The sequence below is a fragment of the Pelodiscus sinensis genome, chromosome 4, assembly GCF_049634645.1.
Source record: "Pelodiscus sinensis isolate JC-2024 chromosome 4, ASM4963464v1, whole genome shotgun sequence".
In the NCBI taxonomy this organism is placed as follows: domain Eukaryota; kingdom Metazoa; phylum Chordata; order Testudines; family Trionychidae; genus Pelodiscus; species Pelodiscus sinensis.
Window position 1 is genome coordinate 131,214,300 of NC_134714.1, and position 25,454 is coordinate 131,239,753.

The 25,454-nt window shown below is 60.9% G+C and overlaps 2 protein-coding genes across 6 annotated transcripts in view; one reads left to right on the forward strand and one right to left on the reverse strand.

Moving 5' to 3' along the window:
* Positions 1 to 110: 110 nt before the first annotated feature.
* TRIM72 (tripartite motif containing 72) lies at positions 111 to 12,010 on the reverse strand. Its single transcript, XM_075929027.1, has 7 exons — positions 11,873 to 12,010; positions 7,531 to 7,919; positions 6,071 to 6,166; positions 4,927 to 5,157; positions 3,554 to 3,576; positions 2,886 to 3,004; positions 111 to 682 (listed from the first exon to the last, which is right to left on the reverse strand). The coding sequence occupies exons 2-7, from the start codon at positions 7,903 to 7,905 to the stop codon at positions 111 to 113; spliced, it is 1,416 nt and encodes a 471-aa protein (XP_075785142.1). The 5' UTR covers positions 7,906 to 7,919; positions 11,873 to 12,010.
* Positions 12,011 to 14,084: 2,074 nt separating this feature from the next.
* LOC102458195 (uncharacterized) overlaps positions 14,085 to 25,454 on the forward strand; it is a 41,789-nt gene continuing 30,419 nt past the window's right edge. For 2 of the 5 annotated variants that reach the window (XM_075928876.1, XM_075928874.1), the window contains exons 1-5: positions 14,085 to 14,293; positions 17,920 to 18,162; positions 21,221 to 21,460; positions 22,432 to 22,695; positions 23,979 to 24,242. In XM_075928876.1, the coding sequence (XP_075784991.1) occupies positions 14,131 to 14,293; positions 17,920 to 18,162; positions 21,221 to 21,460; positions 22,432 to 22,695; positions 23,979 to 24,242 (1,174 nt within the window). In that variant the 5' untranslated portion in view covers positions 14,085 to 14,130. The other 3 variants (XM_075928875.1, XM_075928877.1, XM_075928878.1) reach the window with 3 other exon arrangements.

Genomic DNA, 25,454 nt, shown 5'->3' on the forward strand with positions numbered 1-25,454 from the left:
CACATTTGGCAGCGGAGAGCGTGGCTGGGCGTGGCGACAGGCCCTTTGGCAACATGGATCTGGCACTGGCGGCTCCGGGGGGCGTGGCTGGACGTGGCTGCGCAGGGCCGTTAGGAGGCCTCCGGCTCCGGCACGTAGAGGACCAGCGGCTGGCTGTTCTTGCCCTTGTCGTGCCAGCAGACGTCGAAGAAGGGGTAGAGGGTGGTGGTGAAGCGCGTGTGGAAGGCGAAGAGCTGCGTCAGGCTGTCCTCGTCGCTGGCGTCGTAGAAGCCCAGCACCCCGTCCTCGAAGCTGAGGTACACCCCCACCCGGCTGGGCTTGGCCTCCACCCGCAGGGCCCGCGGCTCCTTGTGCTCCACGTGGGCCTCGTAGTTCTTGCCTTCCTTGCAGCCCAGCAGCCAGAAGCCGTTGGAGGGCAGGGCCTGGAGCCGGCCCTTGCGCCCCGCCTCGGCCGAGATGACGCCCAGCCCCCAGCGCGGCTTGTCGCCTACCGTCACCTCCCAGTAGTGCTCGCCGGCGGAGAAGCTCTGGCGGCTCACCAGGCAGTTGGACTTGTCGAAGCGGCCCGGGTCGTCCGTGCTCACCGGCTGCTTCTGCTCCACGCACTCCACCCGCTTGCCCTCCTCCGACACCAGCAGGTTGGGGTGGGCCGTGTCCGGGTCGAAGGTCAGGTTCTCCAGGGCTGGCCGGAGGGGCGGGGGGGGGGGGAAGAGGGTGGAGCCGTGAGCCTACGTCCGGCCCCAGTGCCTCCCCCGCGCTAGCTGCCACCTCCCATCACCCCGGTTCCCCTCATTCTTCTTCCCCACGTGTCGCCTTCAAGGGAGGCGGGGATCTCAGATGGGGGAGGGGGTGCCCAGCCCGCTGGGGCCTAGTGAACAGAGCAGGGCCCAGGACTTGCCCCAGCTCTGCCATGGGCCTTTTGAGCTGATGGCTCCACTCAGGGTCTGTTTAGCCCCAGGCACGATTGCTGTGCTGGGCAAAGGAGAACTGAGAATCTCCTTGGATATATCCCGGGATCCCTCGCCCAAGGCTGAGATGCAGCCACCTCTGGGGGGGAGCCCGGGGGCTGTTTATACAGGGATCCCGCGCCTGGCCCTGAGATGCAGCCACCTCTGGGGGGGAGCCCGGGGGCTGTTTATACAGGGATCCCGCGCCTGGCCCTGAGATGCAGCCGCCGGTGACGGGGGCGCAGGGTTGTTTAGTGGCTGTACTGCAACCCCGCGCTGAGAGTGAAGGTAGAAGGTAGAGACCAGACTGGAGTCCCCACAGCTGGGATTTGGCCAGGACACTGTGACCCTTGGGAAAAGACCAGGGGCTTAAAACCCACGAACCACCAAAGCTGTAGCATGAATGCAGCATGACATGCAGCACAGCGCCCCCTAGTGCTGCGCTGGGGTACTGGGGCCAGCCCTGCCTGCCAGGGGACAGCGCCCCCTAGTGCTGCGCTGGGGTACTGGGGCCAGCCCTGCCTGCCAGGGGACAGCGCCCCCTAGTGCTGCGCTGGGGTACTGGGGCCAGCCCTGCCTGCCAGGGGACAGCGCCCCCTAGTGCTGCGCTGGGGTACTGGGGCCAGCCCTGCCTGCCAGGGGACAGCGCCCCCTAGTGCTGCGCTGGGGTACTGGTGCCAGCCCTGACTGCCAGGGGACAGCGCCCCCTAGTGCTGCGCTGGGGTACTGGGGCCAGCCCTGCCTGCCAGGGGACAGCGCCCCCTAGTGCTGCGCTGGGGTACTGGGGACAGCCCTGCCTGCCAGGGGACAGCGCCCCCTAGTGCTGCGCTGGGGTACTGGGGCCAGCCCTGCCTGCCAGGGGACAGCGCCCCCTAGTGCTGCGCTGGGGTACTGGGGCCAGCCCTGCCTGCCAGGGGACAGCGCCCCCTAGTGCTGCGCTGGAGTACTGGGGCCAGCCCTGCCTGCCAGGGGACAGCGCCCCCTAGTGCTGCGCTGGGGAACTGGGGCCAGCCCTGCCTGCCAGGGGACAGCGCCCCCTAGTGCTGCGCTGGGGTACTGGGGCCAGCCCTGCCTGCCAGGGGACAGCGCCCCCTAGTGCTGCGCTGGGGTACTGGTGCCAGCCCTGCCTGCCAGGGGACAGCGCCCCCTAGTGCTGCGCTGGAGTACTGGGGCCAGCCCTGCCTGCCAGGGGACAGCGCCCCCTAGTGCTGCGCTGGAGTACTGGGGCCAGCCCTGCCTGCCAGGGGACAGCGCCCCCTAGTGCTGCGCTGGGGTACTGGGGCCAGCCCTGCCTGCCAGGGGACAGCGCCCCCTAGTGCTGCGCTGGAGTACTGGGGCCAGCCCTGCCTGCCAGGGGACAGCGCCCCCTAGTGCTGCGCTGGGGTACTGGGGCCAGCCCTGCCTGCCAGGGGACAGCGCCCCCTAGTGCTGCGCTGGGGTACTGGGGCCAGCCCTGCCTGCCAGGGGACAGCGCCCCCTAGTGCTGCGCTGGAGTACTGGGGCCAGCCCTGCCTGCCAGGGGACAGCGCCCCCTAGTGCTGCGCTGGGGTACTGGGGCCAGCCCTGCCTGCCAGGGGACAGCGCCCCCTAGTGCTGCGCTGGGGTACTGGGGCCAGCCCTGCCTGCCAGGGGACAGCGCCCCCTAGTGCTGCGCTGGGGTACTGGGGCCAGCCCTGCCTGCCAGGGGACAGTGCCCCCTGCTGAGCCCCCGCCTGCTCCCTGCAGCACAGCGCCCCCTGCTGAGCCCCCCACTGTCAGCTGCAGCACAGCGCCCCCTGCTGAGCTCCCACCTGCTCCCCTCAGCACAGCGCCCCCTGCTGGGCCCCCTCCTGCTCCCTGCAGCACAGAGTCCCACACTGCTGCTCTGAGGTATTGGGCCCAGCCCTGCCTGCCAGGGGAGAGCGCCCCCTGCTGAGCCATCTCCAGCACACGCCCTACCTGGCATCAGTGCGTGGAGCATCTTCCTCCACACCTGGAACTTGAAGTCATCCGTGATGATCGGCAGCTGAATGTCCATGCGGGCGACGGGTGGGGACTCTCCCAGGATCTTCTGCAGCCTGCAGGGAAGGGAGAGCAGTCGGAGGAGCGACGGGGGAGGTTAAGACTGTGAGTCAATTCCTGGAGCCAGGCATCTGGCGGGAGTGTGCATGGCTCTTGTGCAAGGGGAGGTTGTGCGCAGGGCTGGGTGGTGCACACAACGAGAGAGGCACTCAGGCCTCGTGCAACAGGCTGGGCTCATGGTTAAGACACTGGCCTGGACCTCAGGACACTGGGATTCAATTCCTAGCGCCGCCACAACCTCCCCTCCCGCACATGTCACTGAATCTCTCCAGGCCTCAGTTTCCCTATTTGTGAACTGAAGCTAAAAATGGGGGGTGGGAATGAGGTAGTGCGCAAAGGGAAGGTGGTGAAAATAGTGCGTGTGCGACTGGCTGGAGCCTGACCCTTTTCCGTCTGGGCTGAGGGGATTGGAGGCCTCCTGCAAGAGCAGAGACTGGACTCGGCCACCCAGGAGGGCTGTTCTGGTCCCATGTCCCCTGCCCCGTGGGGTGGAAGGGGGGCAGGACTGCGGGGGAGCAGATGGGGGGGGCAATGGGAGCGCTCACCGGCTGGCCACCAGGCAGTATTTCTGTGGGGAGGAAGACGAGAATGATGATTAGTGCCTGGCCCATAGCATCCCCCCATTCCCAACCCCACACTCAGATCCCATCCCCCCACCCTAACCCAGGAACACACAGACTCAGGGGCAGGGTCCCAGACAGATACACAGACACAGGGGCGGGGCCCCAGACAGACACAGGGGGTGGGGCCCCAGACAGACACACAGACTCAGGGGTGGGGTCCCAGACAGACACACAGACTCAGGGGTGGGGTCCCAGACAGACACACAGACACAGGGGGCAGGGTCCCAGACAGACACACAGACACAGGGGCGGGGCCCCAGACAGACACAGGGGGTGGGGCCCCAGACAGACACACAGACACAGGGGGCGGGGCCCCAGACAGACACAGGGGGCGGGGTCCCAGACAGACACAGGGGGTGGGGCCCCAGACAGACACACAGACTCAGGGGTGGGGCCCCATACAGACACACAGACTCAGGGGTGGGGTCCCAGACAGACACACAGACTCAGGGGTGGGGTCCCAGACAGACACACAGACACAGGGGCGGGGCCCCAGACAGACACAGGGGGTGGGGCCCCAGACAGACACACAGACACAGGGGGCGGGGCCCCAGACAGACACAGGGGGCGGGGTCCCAGACAGACACAGGGGGTGGGGCCCCAGACAGACACACAGACTCAGGGGTGGGGCCCCAGACAGACACACAGACTCAGGGGCGGGGCCCCAGACAGACACACAGACACAGGGGGCAGGGTCCCAGACAGACACGGGGGGGGGGGTCCCAGACAGACACACAGACACAGGGGGCGGGGCCCCAGACAGACACAGGGGGCGGGGTCCCAGACAGACACACAGACGGGGGGGGGGTCCCAGACAGACAGAGCCATGCAGGAATGGAGTCCCAGAGACAGCAGGCGGGGGTCCCAGACAGACTCAGGGTCCCAGACGGAGGCAGGGGGCAGGCAGGCAGCAGGCTGTGGTGGGGCAGGGGGTGGCGGAGGCAGGGGGCAGGCAGGCAGCAGGCTGTGGTGGGGCAGGGGGTGGCGGAGGCAGGGGGCAGGCAGGCAGCAGGCTGTGGTGGGGCAGGGGGTGGCGGAGGCAGGGGGCAGGCAGGCAGCAGGCTGTGGTGGGGCAGGGGGTGGCGGAGGCAGGGGGCAGGCAGGCAGCAGGCTGCGGTGGGGCAGGGGGTGGTGGAGGCAGGGGGCAGGCAGGCAGCAGGCTGTGGTGGGGCAGGGGGTGGCGGAGGCAGGGGCAGGCAGGCAGCAGGCTGTGGTGGGGCAGGGGGTGGCGGAGGCAGGGGCAGGCAGGCAGCAGGCTGCGGTGGGGCAGGGGGTGGGGGCGGGTCTCTCCTCACCCTCAAGAACTCGGTCTGGCTCTCCTCCTGCACCTCGCCCAGCACGGCCTCCATCTGCTTGAGCTGCTCTAGGTAATGGCCCATGGTCTTGCGCTCGTCTTGCAGCACGGCCGTGGCTTGCTTCTGCACCCGCTCCGCCTCCTTGCCCAGCGAGGTCTCCAGCGCCCCCAGGTAGGCCCGCATCACCCCCAGCTGCTCCGCCACCTGCTGCTTGAACCGCGCCACCGTGTCCTGCCCACGGGGGGGGCATGGTCACTGCCTTGCCACCTCCTCCCCCAATTACCCCATCCCCCTGGGGTAGACCCCCCCCAGTAATTACCCCCAGTAGCAGCTTCCTTCCCCAATCTGCCCCCATCCCTTGGGGTGGAGGGAGCCCCCAGTACCCCCTTCCCTGCCTTTGCCTGCATGCACATGGAGGAGGAATAGGTTGCCTTCTTATTATAGGGTTTCCTGACATTGCTAGGGCTATACATGGTTTGTTATTGTAGGGTCTCACAGCAGTGCACATACTACTTTGTTATTGTAGGGTCTCTTGACATGGCTAGAGCTGCATGCATTTTGTTGTTGTGAATTGCGCATGGACACTGGGGTTGTGCATAATGTTTTATTATTGTAGGGTCTTATTGCACACACCGCTTTGTTGTTGTAGGGTCACTCTCAGAGGCACTAGGCTCACAGGCATTGCTTTGTTATAGAGGCCCTCTGGGGCACTGAGGTTGCACTCACTGCTCCATTATTGTAGGGTCTCTCAGGAGCAGCACTGCTCTGTTATTGTAGGGTCTCTTGGGGCATTGGGGTTGCACACGTTGCTCTGTTATTGTAAGGTCTCTCAGGAGCAGCACTGCTCTGTTATTGTAGGGTCTCTCAGGAGCAGCACTGCTCTGTTATTGTAGGGTCTCTCAGGGCACTGGGGTTGCGCACATTGCTGTGTTATTGTAGGGTCTCTAGTGAGGACCTAACTATTGGGAGTACCCACAGAAAGGAGAGGAGCATGTAACTCCTGGGTGCTGGCAGACAGACGAGTGGGATCCCTTTGAACTAACAGGGCAATCAGCCACCGTTTCAAAGGCACCACAGATCCCCTGGCACATGGACTCTCCCGTAACGGGGGTGCACAGCACATGCCGGGCCCCTGTTCTCTCACCTCCACCTCAGCTATCTGTCTGTTCAGCAGTGCGATGGTTTTCTCCTTGCGCACTTGCGCCTCCTGCAGTTGGACTTGCTGCTGGGGAAGTTGTTTCTGTGAGAGCAAGAGAAAAAGTTGAACATATGGGTCTAATCCGGGGTGGCAGCGAGGGGGCGGGATACCAGGGTAGATGGGCCCGTGGGTCTGATCCAGGGTGGCAGGGAGGGGGTGGGATACCAGGGTAGATTGGCACATGGGTCTAATCCAGGGTGGCAGGAAGGAGGCGGGATACCAGGGTAGATGGGCCCATGGGTCTGATCTGGGATGTCAGGGAGGGTGCGGGATACCGGGGTAGATTGGCCCATGGATCTGATCTGGGGTGGCAGGGAGGAGGCGGGATACCGGGGTAGATGGGCCCATGGGTCTGATCCGGGGTGTCAGGGAGGGACAGATACCAGGGTAGATTGGCACATGGGTCTGATCCAGGGTGGCGGGAAGGAGACGGGATACCGGGGTAGATGGGCCCATGGGTCTGATCCGGGGCATCAGGGAGGGACAGATACCGGGGTAGATTGGCCCATGGATCTGATCTGGGGTGTCATGGAGGGACAGATACTGGGGTAGATGGGCCCATGGGTCTGATCCAGGGTGGCAGGGAGGGGGCGGGATACTGGGGTAGATGGGCCCATGGATCTGATCCATGGTGGCAGGGAGGGGGCGGGATACCGGGGTAGATGGGCCCATGCGTCTGATCTGGAGGCTGCAGGAGCAGATTAACTGTTCTGGGGACTTGGGGCTATTAGATTTTGTGGGCCCCCAAAATGTGGGCGGGAGGGAGGGGGCTGTGGGTGGAGGCAGGAGCATTAGGTGCGGGATGGGGTGAGGGCTCCGATCGTGGGGGCAGGCTCTGGGGTGGGGCTCAGCCTGGGGCCAAGGGGTTTGGAGTGCAGGAGGGGGCTCAGGACAGGAGGTTTGGGAGGGGGGCAGAGGTGGGGGGGGATTTAAGATGCTGGAGGGGCTCAGGGCTGGGGCAGGGGGGTGGGGCGCTTTCCCAGGGCAGCTCCCCTTTCACAGTGGGTGGAGCAGAGAGCTCGGCGTGGGCCGTGCGGCCCTGCGCTCCCCTCCAGGCGCCCCCCGCAGCTCCCGTTGGCCGGGAATCACACCGAGGCGGGGAGAGGGGGGTGCCTACAGGCCAGGTCCGGAGCTTCCCTCGTGCTCCTGCTTCTGTGGCTCATGGCGCCGCCTCCTCCCCCACCCCAGCCAGGCAGGGCCGGCAACACGCAGGGACTTTAGCAGCTGCAGCCCTGAGCTATGGGGCCCTGCAGAAGGATCTGGACTTGTGGCGTCCCGGAGATCCTTTTGTGGGGCCCCCTAAGGCCGGGGCCCTGAAGCCCTGGTGTTACGCCGGCCCTGGGTGGCAGCCCCTAATCCCCTGTGCTGGGCCAGGCCCCGGGCTAGCTGGGCCCCCCGGCCGTCACCTTCATGCGCTGGTGGGCCTCGGTGGCCGTGATGATGTTGTGACCCTTGTGCTTGCCGAGGGAGGCGCACACGCCGCAGATGACCTGCCGGTCCTGCTCGCAGTACACGCTCAGCGGGTCCATGTGCTCCTCGCAGTGGTCGTGAGGCACCTGCTGGAAGCACTGCACCAGGTGCTCCATCTGCTGGTTGATGCGCAGCTGCTCCACCTTGGCCGGGGCCTGGCAGGTGGGGCAGGCGGTGGCCTGGGACAGGCACTCCAGGCAGAAGGTGTGGCCGCACTCCGCCGTCACCGGCGCCTTGAACAGCTTCAGGCAGCTGGGGCAGCTCAGGTCCTGGTGCATGCCCTGCATCAGGCGCTGCTTGGAGGTCGACATGCCGGGGCCGGGCGCTGGCGGGGGCGACAGAGCGACTCGTGGGCCCCGTTCACCCGCCAGCCCAGAGCCCGGCGCCAGGAACGGTCCTGGTCCCGGATCCAGCCCTTGGCTGGAATCAATCAGCCAGTTCCCCCGCCCCCCGCCCCCACCGGCCCCTGCAGCCTGAGGAATGTTAGCCCAGCATGGCGGGGAGGTGACACACGCCTATAAATAGCTGGTTGGAGCAGACACGGTAATGGGAGCCGAGCGCCCCCTCCAGATCTCTGCCCCTCCGCTGTTTTCCATCCCCTCCCCCACAGGCCTTGCTGGGAATGGCACCGTTCCTGGCGAATACGGCTCCCGTTCTCCTCCCTCCGCTGCCGTGGGCCGGGCGTGGCAGGACGTGGCCAGGGGGCTAGTGGGGCCCACGGTGAATTCCCCATCCCGGCCCTGCCTCGGTTGTGCAGCGTTTGGCTGCGGTGAGAGGCCGGGGGGGGGGCACACGTCGTATCGTCGGCTTTGTCGGCCACGTGGGAGCGTGCGGTGGCCACTGCTGGGGGGGGGGGGGACGCAAGGGGGGCACCAGTCATGTGACCTCCCCCCCCCCACATGACTCCTCCTGTGCCAATCCTAGTCCAGGGGCGGTGAGTACAGGTGAATACCCGCAGCATGGGCCCAGGGCCGGCCTGACCCATTTGCACGCCCCGGGCCTCAGGAGCATGCGTGGTCCCACCCCCGGGCACACAGAGCATGCATGGTGCCGCCCCTGCCTGGCCCAGCAGTCCCACGCGGTGCCCCCTACAATGGGGCACCCAGGGCAATAGCTCGGCTGGCCCGTACCTTGGGCCGGCTCTGCCTGGGCCAGACACCAGGGTGTTTGGATGAACCGTTTGCCGGCTGCTGGCCCCTGGCCCCTGCCCCAGCGTATTCAGAGGGCACACGGCCCTTCGCAGGGTTCCCAGATGGTTTCAACAAAAATACCAGACACACTTGACATTCCATCCCAGTCTACAGCCCATCTGAGTTAGGAAATCCTGGGCCTTTCTGTTGCCTCATTTCTAGTTTCTCAGTGTGTTTCCCGAACAGAAGCTCAGCTACGGGACTGTCCGGTTCAACACCAGACCCCCGGCAACCCTGACCCTTCGTGCTCCCCCCACATGCTGCCCTGGGAGTGGGACGGGGTGTCCAAACCCCACCCCGGGCAAGGAGGGGTTAAGGGATTATTTTGGGCTCAGCCCGCCCCGCCCTGCCGCTCCTGCAGGGAACGCTCCAGCTGCAATGGCCAGGTGGGGCTTAGCCCCCTTGTGGCAGCGCTAGGGGGGGGCAGGTCTGATTCTGCCGTCGGTGGAGGTGAAAGTGGGGGCGCCATGGCACGCAGCTCCGGCACGGGCTGGCTGAGCTGGGGTAAAAGCAAGGCGCTGTTGAAAGGGCGGGCGGGGACCCGGGTTGCAATAGGACAGCGCCTGTATGAAATGTGAACTTACTGTCACTGCTGGCCGCCGGTAGCTCCAGTGGCGCAGTGGGAAGCTAAAGGCTCTGACTCCGCAGGGAGACACTGGCTGTTCCCACCCTTGCTTGTAAGCACAGGTTAGACGAACGGCTGCCGGGGTGGAGGGGGTGTTGACGTTTTACATGCTCCTGCCTCAGAACAGGGGCTGGAAAGGATCAGCCCAGCAACATCACGGAGCCTTTAGCTGCATCTTGGGTGCCAGAGCCCTGGTCCTCAGCGTGGGGCCTGCCAGTCTGTCTGGGGCTGCCGGCCCTGCTGCTCAATCCCGCCCCTGCCTCTGCGGTGTGCAGGGGAGAGGGGATGGGGGTGCTCGGGGGAGTGGGCAGCAGGAGGTGGGGAAGAGGCAGGGCAGGGACATGGAAGGAGTGGACAATTGGGGGAAGGTGGGGGCTGAGTGGGGCTTAAAATGAGAAGCCATTTTGGGGGTCCTCAAAGAATTTAAATCCAATTGGAGGTGCCCCGGTTGCTAATATTTGAGAACCAGGGTTCTGTGTTGGTCACCACAGTCGTAATCCCCCAACTCTTATCGAGCACTTTTTGACAGTCTAGCTCAGTGAGCTTTATCAAAGAGAATGGCAGCCTTAGACCCATTTTACAGGTGGGAAAAGTGAGGCAAGGGACGTCATTTGTCCCCATCCTCCCGCAGGCCTGGGACCGAAATTGTCCACCTGTGCCCTGGGCCTGGCTGTGTCCCAGGCCAGCATGCTAGCCACTAGGCCACACTGCACAATGCTTGGCAGTGTTATAGTTGTGGTGCTACCCTGCCATTTTGCTGCAGGGCACTTTTGCTGTGGGGGCTGCGTACTGCCTGGGGCGAAAGGGCTGGACTGGGAGGCAGGAGACCCGCTGCTATTTCCAGCGGTGCTGCGTGAAGACGCTCGGCAAGTCACTTCCCTGTGCCTCAGTTTCCCTAGCCATAAAATTATCCTAATCGCCCTTAGTCGAGTGCCCTGAGATCGAATGAAGGAGAGAGCTGGGGATTCACATTTGTATGTGTTTTATTTTTTATATATTTTACTATATTAATTTGGGAATGGCCGACAGGGGAGGGGATACACGAGGATTCCCGGTTCTGTTCCCTCCCTCTGGGGCACCAGGCATTGGCTGCTGTCGGCAGACAGGACACTAAGCTCCATGGGCCTTTGCTGACCCGGTAGGTTCTGTGGGGCTGCGTTGCCTGGGACCTGGGGGTGCCCTCGGTGTCTGAGATGTCGCAGGGAATTATGTTGCCTGCCAGACATGCAGCGTGGACTTGATTCCCGGCCACTGTCTCAGCTGCCTCGCCTTGCACGTGTGGTGAATTCGGGGCGTGCCGAGCTGCGTCGCACGGGGCCCCGTGCCCTGCTGCGTGTGCGGCCGCACTGCGCTGCATTGGAGCTGCCAAGGTGGCCTGGCAGGGGTCCCTCTGCCTTGTGGTGCACTGCGTAGGGAGCTGGGGGGGGGCATTAGCAGAGGCTCAGGATGAGGCACGGGGTGGGTGTGTGTGGGGGGGTTATATTTGGGGCATCTCCAGCCTGTGCTATCCAGGGGGTCGGGCTAAGGGCCCTTCTGGCCAGGGGGCTCTGTGGAGCTTGTGCCGTTGCTCCGGAGGGGAGCGGCCTGCAAGACGGAGCCCCCCCCCCCCCCTCCCGACGGGGCTGAATGCCAGTGCCAGGCCACATCTGAGAATCAGGAAAAGCCGCTTCCCGAGGGGCGTGAGCAGCTGGGTCTCACCGTGGCCTCCCCCACCTGTCCACAGCGCTGTTGGGAATAAGGGGTAGAGGGGGGCTGGGAGGAGGCGGAAGCAGGAGGGAGGGATCCCTAATGGGTAGCGATGGGCGAGGCCATCCCCCCCCCCGACACCAAAGGGGGCAGGGACAGCTTCTCCATGGGGCGGGAATGTCGGCTGAAGGTTGGGAGGGGGAAGGGAGTGGACTGGGAGGCAGAAGAGCCACAAACAGAGAGAGACGCCAAAGAACCATTTTAGCCCCTGCCCAGAGCGACTTTTTAACCCAAACCAGCCCCCCCAGCTCACCCCCTTCTCCAGCCCACCCCCGCTTTCCCTGCCACAGGCTCTCCCCGCAGACAAGCTGTCCCTCAGCTCCAGCTCCGGGCCCAGGGGTTAAAACAACAGGCACGAGAGGAGAAGAGAGGCAGGAGCTCTGGGGGCAGGCGTGGGATAGCGCAGGGGCCGGCCACAGAGACGCAGCCAGGCAGACACAGAAGGAGGCTTGCGGAGCGTTTCTGGTCCCTGCCCAGAGAGAGCGAATTCAGTCCAGCTCGCTCCCGGTTACCCCAAAGGGAAGCATCCGAGCCCGTCTCCCCGCCAGGCCCTCTGACCTTTCCCGGTCCTGCACTCGTTAGAAAGATGACGCCTCCCTTTGAGTTTCCCCCCTGCCCTCTAAGCCTGGCACCCCGGTCACTACAGGCTGCATAGAGCCCTGGGAGCAAAGTGAGACCCCCATAGCTCCGGGGGAGAGAAAGCAAGCAGCGTCTTACTGAGCTCAGAGGAGACGGCGGGGGAGCGGTGTCCGGCTGGAGGGCGAGGAGGCGCAGCGATCGGACGGGCACCAGGGAGCAGCTGACTGTGCTAGGATGGGCTCAGCCGCAGCGCGACTGCCCCACAGCCCCTCCCCGCCTCTATATATAGATCAATAATGCGCGGCTGTTCTGGGAAGGACAGGACACCGGCCAATTTTTTGTCTGCAGAGCAGGAGGGGGAGGGCAGGGTGACAGCAAATGGCTCAGGCAGCTGTTGGCGTAGAGAGAGGGGGCTCGCACTCTGCTTGGGGAGCACCCTGCATTCCCCTCCAGGAGCCCGGGGTCCCACTCTCTCCCCTGCACACCGGGGTCTGGGAGTGCCACCCTTCCTCCTGGGAACCAGGGGCTGCGGGAGCCCCCTACCGCAGAGCACCCGCCCTGCTGTTCCGCACGCCGGGGGCTCTCCTGCCTCCGGCTCTGGCAGCCTGGAGTGATTGGGGGAGGAGGGTCAAGCTGGATTTCGCAGCCAGGGTGAGTCGGGGCAGCTGCTTTGGTGCACTTCAGTGGAGCGCTGGGGGCACCTGGACTCGTCCATCTTTGGCTGCAGGGTTGCTCAACTTTCAAACTTCAGAAATCTGGACACTTCCGAACTTCTAGAACCACCCCCGTCCCACCTCTTCCCATGGGCCCTGCCTCTTCCCCAGGCTTTCACCCCTTGCTCCACCTCTTCCCCCAGGCCCCACCTCCTGCTCCGCCTCTTCCCCCAGGCCCCACCTCCTGCTCCGCCTCTTCCCCCAGGCCCCACCCCCTGCTCCGCCTCTCCTCCCAGGCCCCACCCCCTGCTCCGCCTCTTCCCCCAGGCCCCACCTCCTGCTCCGCCTCTCCTCCCAGGCCCCACATCCTGCTCCGCCTCTTCCCCCAGGCCCCACCCCCTGCTCCGCCTCTCCTCCCAGGCCCCACCTCCTGCTCCGCCTCTTCCCCCAGGCCCCACCTCCTGCTCCGCCTCTCCTCCCAGGCCCCACCTCCTGCTCCGCCTCTTCCCCCAGACCCCACCCCCTGCTCCTCCTCGCTTTTCGGGCCCCACCCCCTGCTGCGCCTCTTTCCCCAGAGGTCAGTGCTAATGGAAGCAGGAGCTTTGGAGGGGTCTCCGTGACTAAGTGAGGCCTTGGGGCGGGGCCTTGGTGAGGGACTGGTGGGGCTGTGTGAGCCCTAGCACAGCCTGCTGAGGGGTGAAGGACCAGGACTGGAGTCCGGAGCTCCCTGGGTGCAGCCGTTCTAAGAGGCTCCTCTAAAACTCTTCCACCTGGTGTTGGTGACTGTCTTGCAGCCGGCCGGCCCTGGTCCCGCTCAGGACCAGTTCATACACCTTCCGCATCGTCTCTGGATTCTCCTCCCAGATTCCACATCGGACCATCACTCCCCATCGGGAGTGGCTGACAATCTGATCCTCCAACAGCACGAACCAGGGTTTGTTAATCTGTTTGCTAATATAAATATTCTCCTAATAAATGTCACCACCGTGCTTTCCAGTCTGGATAGTGAGAGATTGCTCACCCAGTCTCAAAATGCAGCCACCTCTAGGGTGAGGCCTGGCTGCAACATTGTACAGCATTAAGAATGGCCACACTGGGTCAGACCAAAGGTCCATCCAGTCCAGTGTCCTGTTTGGGGACAGTGGCCAATACCAGATGCCCCAGAGGGAGAGAACACAACAGGGAATCCCTGCCCTGTCTCCCACCTCCAGAGAAACAGGGGCTGGGGACACCATTCCTACCCATCCTGGCTAATAGCCATTGACGGACCTAACCCCCATGAATCTATCTAGCTTTTTTTTGAACCCTGTTAAAGTTCTAGGCTTCACCACATCCTCTCGCAAGGAGTTCCTACACCTGCAGATTTAACACCCCAATCAGGGTTTACCAAAGGCATGTAAGTGTCCAGCTCCTACTGATTTGGGGTCTGGGCCCTAGACTGTCTGTGAAGGAAGGCTTTTCAGGTTCCTCCCAGGCCCTCTCTTCTGCTGCCAGTGTATAAGGTGACTAGATTACCGCAGTTCCCACATGACAGCCGCTTTAAACCCTGGCCCTGGGACGCTCGCTGAGCGAACTCTCCTGGGGAGCCATGGGCTGAGCCTGCCTCACCAAGGGCTCGGAGTCCGGGGGGGAGGGAGGTTCGAGCTCTGCCTCCTCCTACTCGGCACAGCAGCGACTTCCTGCTCCCGGGCCAGGGTCTGACTCGGTCTCTGCTGCGCTGAGGCCTCTGCCTGGGGCGGCAGCATGGCGCTCAGACCCCAGGGTTCGGGGCTGCCCCAGGGCAAGCCCAAAAAGCCTCAACTCCAGTTGCAGGGGAGCTCTTACGTAGGCGGCCTCCCCGGGAAGGACTTTGGAGCAGAGAAGCCGTTCTCGCAGTTCCAGTCACCGACACTCTTCTCAGCATCTGGTAAGGAGGGATCCAGAGAGGAACTCGGAGCAGGGGGCCAATGCGCTGGCACGGGGGGGGGTTGAGAGCCCCTGAGCTAAACTTCACCCCTTGGACACAACGGAAGCCACAAGTCAGGGGGTGCAGCCACAACCCTCCCCCCCCCCCCCGAGTGTCCCTGGACACGCTCCCTCCCGCTTTCTGGTCTCAGTCAGACTTTTTCCTTGCCACCAAGCCAGCCTCCCTCCGATCTGGATGAATCAGAGTGCAAAGCAGAGGAGGAGAGAGAAGGCGCTGTGGAGCCCAGGGAGAGGAGAAGGGCTCTGCTGGGCAGGCTCCCTTAGACTTTATTTACACACAAACTTGCACCAATTTAATTAACCTGCTGTATTTAAACCATTTAACTGTCCCACACCGCATGCAGCGGTTCTAAGAGACCTTAAACCGGCAGCCTGCGTTACGCAGGGTGCCTGGTGTTGACTGGTGCAGATGATACTCCTGGGGCAGTTCTGCCAGGAGAAGTTAAGCATTCTGTGCGCACTACTTTCACATGTTGCAAAATTCTGCATATTTGATGTGTCAGAATAACACAACATAATCACACCAGTTCTGGTTATTTTGGTTGATTTCTTTCAAGACACCTGTCACCAAGCCAGCCTGTAAGGACACACAAGCAATTCTGTCCAATCTTCTGATAAAGAAACATAACGACTACCTTTGTTTTTGCAGCACAAGGTGGCTGCTTTATAATCTGCTTTCATTATCTCCAGTTTTACACACCCAGAAAGAAAACAAATTCAATCTAACCAGGCCAGCACCTGCAGAAACACAGTGAGAAGTAACTCTAGTGTTCCCAAAGGCATTGGTGGGGTTCACCTGCATTTCGGGGTCTTTGGTTACATCTAAAAGCAAACATCTTCTTGCTTGTAAGAGCCTTCCGTTGAAATCCAGGCAGGCTCTTCCTCTTACGAAATCACTGGCAGCCAGTCAGCTAGTTGATGTAACTGAGCGCTCAGTTTAGAGATTTAAAACAACAGGGCTGTGTCTACACTGGGCCACTTATTCCGGAAAATCAGCCGCTTTTCCGGAATAAGCTGCGAGCTGTCTACACTGGCCCTTGAATTTCCCGAAAAGCAACGATGCTCTACTGTACAAAATCAGCCGCTATTCCAGAAAAACTATTCTGCTACCGCTCGGGCATAAGTCCTTATTCCGGAACACTGTTCTGGAAAAGGGCCAGTGTAGACAGCCCAGTAGTCTTTTCTGGAAAAGCGCGTCTACATTGGCCACAGATGCTTTTCCGGAAAAAGGGCTTTTCCGGAAAAGCAGCCTGCCAATGTAGACGCTCCTTATCCGGAAAAACTGAAAACGGAATAGTATTCAATTTTAAGCATTTCCAGAAATTCATGCCAGTGTAGACCCAGCCCAGGTGAATGAAACCCTGTTACAGAAAAATACAAGCCCTGAGAATAGCAAAACACACATGACTCGTTCCCCAGGCAGGCATATTTTTTTTAAAAAGTTGGTGAGTCACACTTTTCAGATAATAGAAACTAACACAGTTTGGCTAAAATCAAGCAACACTCAAAATCTATATCTCTGTTTTTAAAAAGGTAGGTGTGTCTGTCTGTCCGTCCATTGTGAGTCCATTTGTTCAAGAACTAACTCCTCTTAAGCACTAAGAGCTAGGCTACCACAGTGGGTATGTCAAGCAGCTGGCATGTTCCCCTGCAAGCTGGAGAGGGGACTGTTTTCTGAGGCCTGCTCAGCCCCCCGTGTAAACAGCACCAGAGAACACAGAGGGGCAATCACCAAACAGTGTTGGTGTGGGGACAGAGGAGTCAGTTTGGGGCTGAAAGATGGGGGCGGAGGGTACAACAGGGAACTGGTTCCCCTCATGAGCTTGTTTTCCCTGCTCCTGAAAGTGTCCCCTTAAAGTTCTTTGTCTGGCTGCCTGACCCTGCCTGGTTTTGTGAGCAGAGCTCTGTGTTCCCCCGGTGTCCCTCCGGTGTCTGATTCTGTCCTAGGACTTGTCCCCCAGCACTTTAACTGCTGCCCTACCCCCACCCCAGAAGAAGGCAGAACTGTGGCAACTGAAGTAACCCAGGGTCCACACCAGGGCTACATCTAGACTGGCATGATTTTCTGGAAATGCTTTTAACGGAATGATGAAAGGTCTAGAGAACATGACCTATGAGGGAAGACTGAAAGAACTGGGCTTGTTTAGGTTAGAAAAGAGAAGACAGGGGGGACATGATAGCGATTTTCAAGTATTTAAAAGGATGCTACAAGGAGGAGGGAGACAAATTGGCCTCTGAGGCTAGGACAAGAAGCAATGGGCTTAAATTGCAGCCAGGAAGGTTTAGGTTGGACGTTAGGAGAAACTTCCTCCCTGTCAGGGTTGTCAAACACTGGAATAAATTGCCTGGGGGTGTGTGGAATCCCCACCTCTGGAGATACTTAAGGGCAGGTTGGACAGACACTCTTCAGAGATGGTCAGACTGTGCTTGGTGCTGCGGTGAGGGCAGGGCACGGGGCTTAATGACCTCTCAAGGTCCCGTCCCATTCTCGTGTTCTGTGATTCTATGTGTGACGGGGCGTCCCCTGCCCGTCCCTGGGGCGCCGCCGAGCAGGCATTCCTGGGGTTAAGGGGGGGGCCCTGCCGGGGCTGCGCGGCGTGCACGCGAGCCGCGCCGGGGCAGGGAAAGCCGGCCGCCCCCCCCCCCCGAAGCGGTAGCGCCGTGGCGGATGGCGCGGCGATAGCGGGGGCAGCATTTCCCCACCTGGAGTGACAGGAGAGCCGGCCAATGGGGAGACCGGACGGGCGATAGGGGAAACGCCCGCCCGGTGACGTAGGCGGAGGCGGGCGCCCGGCGGGGAATTTAAAATGGACCCCCTTCCACTCACGAGGGGGGGAGAGAGGAGTCGGGCGGCAGCCGCGAGCGGGCTTGTTGCCAAAGAGGCGGAGGTTGGGAGAAACCACCTCCCTTTGAGCCCGGCCACGACAGTCCTCTTGGGCTGTGGAGCCAGCCCAGAGCAAGGTGCGGGCATACGGACGCCCGACCGCCAGCCTGACGGACGAGCCAAAGGTGACCGCCCCGAGGAGGGGGAGGAAGGGCACCTGAGGAGGGAAAGGAAGCAGCCCAGGGCAGGGCTCATTGGAGCTGGCGGGCTGACGCGTTTCGGCATGGAGCCTCGTCAGCCGGACCGGAGCTAAATATCTCCGTGTCCTTAGGGCCCTGGGCTGGGGCCCGTGAGTGAGGGCGGGCCCGGGCCCCCCTTTCCCTCCCCCTCCCTAAGGGGGGAGAAACGTGTGAGCTAGGGACCGGCCGTGCAGCTACATAAAGCACGACCGACAACCCGAATTCACCGCCTTGAAGGCGGGAAGACTAGGCACTGAGTGGGAATCAAGTCCAAACGGGACGTGGTCAGAGGACCCCGAAACGGGGGCCGGCGGGGTCGCCTATGTACACTATGCTTAACAGCAGCAGGAGTAAAATTTCTTTCCCCGCCTCCAGCCACAGGACCAGCAAAGTTGGGGGGTGGAGGGCAGCTGGGGAAATAAATGGGAGGATGGGACAGGCCAGCAGCTGCCTGTGGTATGATCAAGACAGTCGTTCATTTGGTGTGTTTAAATGACTTCTCAGGGGTGCGCTTTGACAAGACGCGCTTGAATTTCTCAGCTGCGAGTTGGGATGTCTTCCCTCCCCTGGACGTGCAGGCACTGGGGCTTCAGAGCAGAGCCCTCCAAGCCGTCACGGTTGAGAGGACTGACCCGGAGAAGATGCAGAAGCTGTACGAGCTGGTGCCCAGCTGGGACGCGCGGGGCAAGAGCCTGCTTCGCTTGGCGCTGAAAGCAACAAACAGGGCCCTCGTTGAAGAGCTGGAGGGTACGTACGTGACATCTGGGAAGTGGGCTCCCTGTGTGACCCCAGGGGACTTACCCGGATCCCATCCCACTGCGAGCACAAGCTTGGCTCGCCGGCTTTTATCCCTTGCCCATCACGGTGGTACCGGAGACGGCCGGGGACGCTTAATGAGCTCCCACCATACAGCTCCTCCCTCCCGTTCGCTAACTGGGGTGGCTTCTTGCCTCCGTTGGGTCTTGGGCCGTGGTGCCTGTAAGCTGAGCGCGTGGGCAACTACCCTGGAGAGATTCAAATGCTGCCCAGTGGATTACCAGTGCGCCCAGAGCCAGTAGCATGTGTTCCCACAGGTGGTGCACATCCACACATGCCTTGGTGCGCAGAACAAAATTTATTCTGCACATGGCTGGAAAAGATTAGAGGGAACACCAGTCTTGGATTCTTTACTTCATGCCTTCACTCTAGGCACTTCTATCCATTCCTGAGACTCAAGGGGCACTGTCGCTTGGGCAAATAATGGGCACCTCTGCTCTATGCCCAAGGAACACGACCGAGCGCACGAACACCACTATGCCTTGCTACAAACCCCCACACGTTCATAGCTGCACTCAAAAGAAAAATTCAATATGGGGGGCTTTACTGGGGACAAGAAACAAAAGGCGTTAGGGGAGTGTGACAGGGTCTGAAAGAGTTAATCAGGGCTGCCTAGCTGACAGAGCCCCGCCCCAGAGCCCTACTGGGCATGCTCCAGCTGGAGGACAGGTATAAAGGGCAGTGGAGCTGCTCAGTTGAGGCTGGTGGCCATGGGTAAAGGAGCCAGCCAGCCGGCCGGGAATGGCCGGAGGAGTCCTTGGCCTGGAAGTGACTGGAGAAGAAGCCGATGTCAGGGAGGCTGGTAGCAAGTAGCCCAGGGCGGGGAGGTAAATCCTCAAGAGTGCAGCATGTTTCAGGTGCATTCCCTGCTGCACTAATGGTGGGATGCACCTGCCACTGACAGGGCCCTGGGCTGGGACCCGGTGGAGAGAGGGGGCCTGGGTCCCCCTGCCCATTCTATGTACCCCAAAAGGGAGGTGCTACAAGTGCTGCTACAGCCTCTGTCTGCTGAACCTCGCTACCTCTGGACTGTTGTACCGGAGCAGGGGTGTAGTGAGAGGCCCGGGTTCCTAGGGCCTGAGACCCTCGTAGGGTGGTGCACAAGGTGAGAGGCCTAACGCCCTGTCTGAGAGGGGGCTGGGCACACCCACCCCTGACAGGGAGGCAGGCTTAATAAGCATCAACAGTCTAACAAATTCTCCTCCCTTCTCCGTGGCACGCAACCCTCGGCTCCCTCCCTAGCACCTCTCCAGGCGGGCCCGGTGGAATGAAGGCAAGAAAAAGGGTGCCCTTAAGACTTAGGGCGTCTTCCCACCTGCGTGGGGCAGGGCTGGCAGGCTGGGAGAGTTCTGGCTTTAGGTAGCCAGCGCCAGGGGGGTTCTCTGCAGGGCTGCCCCAGCTGGTCACACATTAAATCCCAGCGTCGTTCAAAATCCCTCTGTGGGGAGCCGAGTGGACTCCAGAAGCAGGTGTTTATTCTGTCCGTGCCCTGGACCCTAAGCAGGAGGAGAAATGTTGACCAGAGGTTCCAGAGCAATGTTCCCTCTTGGTTTTTTGCATTCATGTGCGGAGTACATTTTGTTCTGTGCACCAAGACGTGTGGATGTGCACCACCAGTAGGAACACAGGCTGCTGGCTGTGGGTGCTCTGCTAAGCAGCTGGGCAGCACCTGACTCGCCCCGCGCTCAGCTTATGGGGAACCCTGCTCTGGAGCCATTGTCAGAGGGCAGGACCCCAGGGGCTCCGTGTGATGTTCTCAGAGTCTGCTGACTCCTGGGGGGTTGCGTTGGCCTAGTAATCCATTTAGGGCCACTTGTAACAGTCACTCCAGTTTCAAAGGGCTCCAGAATTTGGGGGTGGGGGAGGGATGTGGGGTTTGGACCCACCATTCTGGCCTGGGCTTCTCTGGTCCAGAAAGACACCGCCCCAGGCTCTGCCCAGCCGGGGTGGGTAGCTGGGGGCAGGAGCACCCCCGTAGCCGATGTAACCTGGCGTTAACTGCACTGAGGGGGGCTTAGCATGTTCCTCTGCTGAACAAAGCTCCTACAGCCGCTGACCCTTCTCAGCCTCCTTCTCCGCTGGGTCCTGGCATATTGAGTGTTGCTCCACCCCTGCCATGTGGTTTAAGCCTCCTTCCATTTGCCCCACCCCCTGATGCCTGCTGTTAGCCCTCTCTGGAGCGCTCCTCCTGTGAGCTGGCTGCTTTTGCTTGGTCCTTCCATACCTCCGCTCCGGGGGCTCTTTGCCGTGCCGGGCACACAGGGGCGCTGTCCACTAGGAGATCAGCAACATGGGGCAACTACCTGAGGAAAGGAACGGCACTGCCCCCAGAGCAGTGTCACCGGGGAGGACTTCCCTGGGGATGTGGACAGGAGTAGGGCATGTCACTGGAGAGTGAGGGGAGCAGCTGGCTTGCCTCCCTGCATGATGGGAAGCTGGGAGAGAGCTTGCATTTCTGATGCAGATCCATCCTAGGGTGGGGCTTTGGCTAAGGGGATGTGTTCCCAGGCATACCAATTAAAACAAACAAAAGGATGTTTTTCTTCATGCGGCGCACAACCTGTGGAACTCCCTGCCACAGGATGTTGTGAAGACCAGGACTTTAACAGGGTTAAAAAAAGAACTAGATAAATTCATGGAGGATGGGTCCATCAATGACTATTACCCAGGATGGGTAGGGAAATGGATGACAGGGAAGGGATCACTGGATGATTCCCGGTTCTGTTCACTCCCTCGGGGGTACCTGGCATTGGCCACTGTCAGCAGACAGGCCCCTGGGCTAGATGGACCTTTGGTCTGACCTAGTTTGGCTGTTCTTATGGCTAATATGAATCTGTGGGGCTCATCTTCAGGGGTGACAAGGGGGGAGGGTCCAAGAACATGTACGTAGCCGTTTTTAGCCTTGTAGCCCGAGTCAGATGACGTAGGCCTGCCGTGGCTGTAGACCTACCCTAAGCAGTGGGGTTTTTTTTCCACGTTTTTTGCTCAGGGGGACACTTTGTCGAGTGGCCCCGAGAGCAGCTGATCCAGCGAGCCTGCTTGGTGGACGAAATCCTGGCTCTGCTGTGCGGCGCTGCTCTGGACAGGGAGCAATACTTGGAGCTGTGCACCGAGCCGGGGAAGATGCGGAAGCTGTACGAGCTGGTGCCGAGCTGGGACACGCGGCGCAAGGACCGGCTCTACCGGGCGCTGAAAGACACAAACCAAACCCTTGTCAAAGAGCTGGAAGGTAAATAAATGGGGTTAAAAAAATCGTTCCCTGCACCTCCAGGGGGCTGGATTCTGAACCAGCTTGTTTCTCTGGGGTTGTACCCCTTGCCTGTCATTGTGGTATCGGGGACTGTCCAGGAGAGGACAAATCGAACGGGGGGGTTGGCGTTCAGAGCTCGCAGGCTGAGCCTGCCTCAGGCCCTCGCCAGAGATGACATCCGCCTTCTCTCGCGGGGGCAGGTTATTCCAAGGAATCGCTTTCAGGCCATTGCCCCTAGGTTGGGCTCTGTTGTGAGGCACCGTACAGGGACAGGGGAAGAGACCCTGCTGGAAGGCACCAGGTTAGCACAAGCAGGCGGCGGGAGACAGGACGGATTATGCTCTTCATGAGTGGCAGGAGAGCTGAGATCCCGAGGGAACAGAGACATTTGCTTGAGGTCCCATGAGGCACTTGTATTAGAGCCAGGAACCCAGCCCAGGTAGCTGGTGTCCCTGGGCAGTGCCTCGACCACAAAGCCACCCTTCCAGGCCTGGGGAGGCCCTCTCCTCCTGCCCTGCAGGCGCTGGTGGGGGGCAGGTAGCGTAGCCGGAGAAGGCTGGGACGGGAGGCTGACGTGAGGGGGAAAGGTTCCCGCTCTTTTCCCTTCCCCTCTCAGGGCACACTTCAGAGGCCGACACCAAAGGCCCAGCGTCCTCCCCGCTTGTCTGGGGGCCTGGGCGTCTTTGAGTCCCCACAGCAAAGTCCACCCCTCCGGGTGGTTTGAGGAGAGACTTGTTCCTAAGGGACTGCCGGGCCCGTTGGGGGCGGGGGACGCAAACCCCAGGCATGTCCCCCCGTGTGCTGGGGAATTGGAGTGACTCCCGAGGTAAAATCCATCCTTGAGCTCTTCCTGGGGGCGGGACAGGTTTGCCTCCATCCCTGCTCCGGCGAAATGGGTCGGAAGTAGCCTGCGCCGCTGGGAACAGCCTTGGTGGATGTCTCGTTCGCAGCGTTTCACTCGCCCAGGGAGCATTTCGTGGAGCGGCACCGAGAGCAGCTGATTCGGCGAGTCTCCCCGGTGGACCCAGCCCTGAGTTTGCTACGTGAGGAGACGCTGGATGATCATCAGTACTGGAGCATCATGGCCACGAGCTCCGACCCAGGGAGAATGCAGAGGCTGTATGAGCTGGTGCCGAGCTGGGACGCCAGGGAGAAGGACAAGCTCTACGGAGTGCTGGCAATAACAAACCCGGCTCTCATCAAAGAACTAGAGGGTAAATAAATGGAGTGAGGACAAATGTCCCTTTTGACCTGGCGGTTGTCCCAGCAAGCCCAACCCAGAAGGACACTAGTCAGTGTTCCCTCATTTTTTTTCCATCTGTGCAGAATAAATTTTATGTGCACCAAGGCGTGTGCGGATGTGCACCACCAGGAGACCCACTGCCAGCTGTGGTCACACTGCTAATCAGCTGGGTGGCACTTGAGTCTCTCCTGGGTGGCTGCCCAAGCGCTCAGCTTCCAGGGAACACTGTCACTAGCTCATCGCCCCGTGTTTGTATGCCCCGGGCATCACTGGGCTGAACGCACAGGTGCCAGCTTCCTCATTTCCAAGGGGTGCTTGACCCCTGCTCTGTCCCAGGCCCTGCCCCCACTCCACCTCTTCCTCCTCCCCTGCCAAAGCTCCATTCCTGCCAATTCCTGCCTCTGCTCCACCTCTTGCCCGCCACTGCCTCCTGTACAGCTGATCTCTGGTGAGCGGGAGGCACTAGGGGCAGGTGGATGCTGAGTACCCCATTTTTTTCCTGTGGTGCTGCAGCTCCAGACTGGAGCTGGCGTCCCCCCAGCTGCAGCTAAATTCTAAATCACCCCACTTAGTCACTAGTTGGCTGCCCTAGAGAGCCTGCGCGTATTTACAGAAGTGGGTGCCATTCTGTAAACTCCAGCTGTGCCCCAGGCTGGCCTCCTCACCTCTTTCCTACAGGCCCTCCTAGCTGTCACCCCAGCCTGCCCTTCCTTCCTGTCTTCCTCCTGGATCACCCCACGACAGGTGCTTGCAGCAGGGGCAGAACGTAACGCTGCACCTAGATATGTGGTTACCTCAGACACCCTTAACTCTGCCCCATCTCCCCCATTCGTCACTGAGGCCAGTGACACTTAATAATTAACTTCCCCGCCTCCCCCGTCTCAACAGCTACAACTCTTCATGGCCTGGCGGGGCCGTGATTGTTGAAGAGCAGCCAGTCCTGTCTCGGGAGCGGCTGCACGTCCATGCGGGGAAGTGGTCCCCATCTCTACAGCCTGTAAAGCACCTTGGGCTACCCCCAGATTAGAAGGCTGGAGGAATAATGTAGCTTCATTCCCAAGGACCTGAGTGTCCCATCCATGCCGCATGGGGGAGGGGCACGGAGGAGGGGTGGGGACCCCTGAGGTATGTGTCCTGCAGGGGGAGGGCAGCTTTACCCCTGCCCCGGTGCAGGCTGTGGCTAACTGGCTCCAGGGAACCGCCTGAGATGGCTTGTACCTGCTCGAAATCACCCTGCGGGATTTGTTGTTTTAGTGCCTCTCTGCCCAGAGGAACATTTTGTGAAGCGACACCAGGAACAGCTGATCCAACGCGCGTCCTCGGTGCGCACGGTCCTGGACCTGCTCTGTGGGGATGTGCTAAGCAACAAGCAATACCTGAGCATCTGGGCGGAGAGATCCGACCCCCAGAGAATGCGGAAGCTGTACGAGCTGGTGCCGAACTGGGACACCCTGCACAAGGACCGGCTCTACCGGGCGCTGGCCGCAACCAACCCAGGCCTCGTCATAGAGCTAGAAGGTAAATAAATGGAGCAGGACATGAACCTCCCAATCCATCCCCATGGCAGCTGCCCCCTGAGGGTCACTAGCTCCTGTCTCTGGGCTCTAAAATCAGAGAATCCTAGCACACTAGTCCTGGAAGGGAACTTGAGAGGCCATCGAGTCCAGTCGCCTGCCCTCACGGCAGGGCCAAGCACTGTCTAGACCATCCCTGACAGGTGTCTGTCCAGCCTGCTCGTTCATATCTCCAGGGATAAAAATTCCACAACCTCCCTAGGCAACTTATTCCAGAGTTTAACCATCCTCACAGGAAGATTTACCTAATGTCCAACCTAAACCTCCCTTGCTGCAGTTTAAGCCCATTGCTTCGTGTCCTATCATGACAGGCCAAGGAGAACTATTTTTCTCCCTCTTTTTTCACACCCTTTTAGAAACTTGAAAGCTGCTACCATGTCCCCTCTCAGTCTTCTCCTTTCCAAACTAAACAAGCCCAATTCTTCCAGTTTTCCCTCATAGCTCATGTTCTCCAGACGTTTAATCATTCTTGTTGCTCTTCTCTGGACCCTCTCCAATTTCTCCACATCCTTCTTGAAATGCGGTGCCCAGAACTGGACACAATCCTCCAACTGAGGCCTAATCAGCACAGAGTAGAGCGGAAGAATGACGTCTCCTGTCTTGCTCACAACACTCCTGTTAATGCTTCTCGGAGTAGATGCACCGCGGTTTTCCTTTACCTAAGGAGGCCCTGTCAATCAGACACACGCCACGTGGGCGTTATCACGAACAGGAACCCAGTTTCCTGACACGAGACAGGAAAGGGGGAAGCCGCTAGGGACACAAATGGTGCCGGGGAGTGGGGGGGTGTCACTGAATAGAAGAGAGGCTTGTGAGGCTGAAAACCACACCAAGTTCCGACTCTGGCCACGGGTGGTAAGAAGGAACTGAACGTGGCCAGGGCGGTGCCACCTCTTACAGCTAGGGCGGGGCTATGACCACGAGGTGTGAGTGCTGCCTCTAGACTCCGCCCCCAGAGCAACTACTATAGGTGTACTGAGGGCGGAGTCTTGCTGCCCCCAAACGCCCTTCCTGTGTTCCAAGCCCAGGGAGATTGGGACTGTGTGTTGGGTGGGAGGGGCCTTGGCTCCCATGGGGGCGGGGCCAGGGCAAAAGGGGTGGGACTGGAGGAGGTGCCTCCCCCACCCCTACCTTCACCCACTGCCCAGGCCTGCAC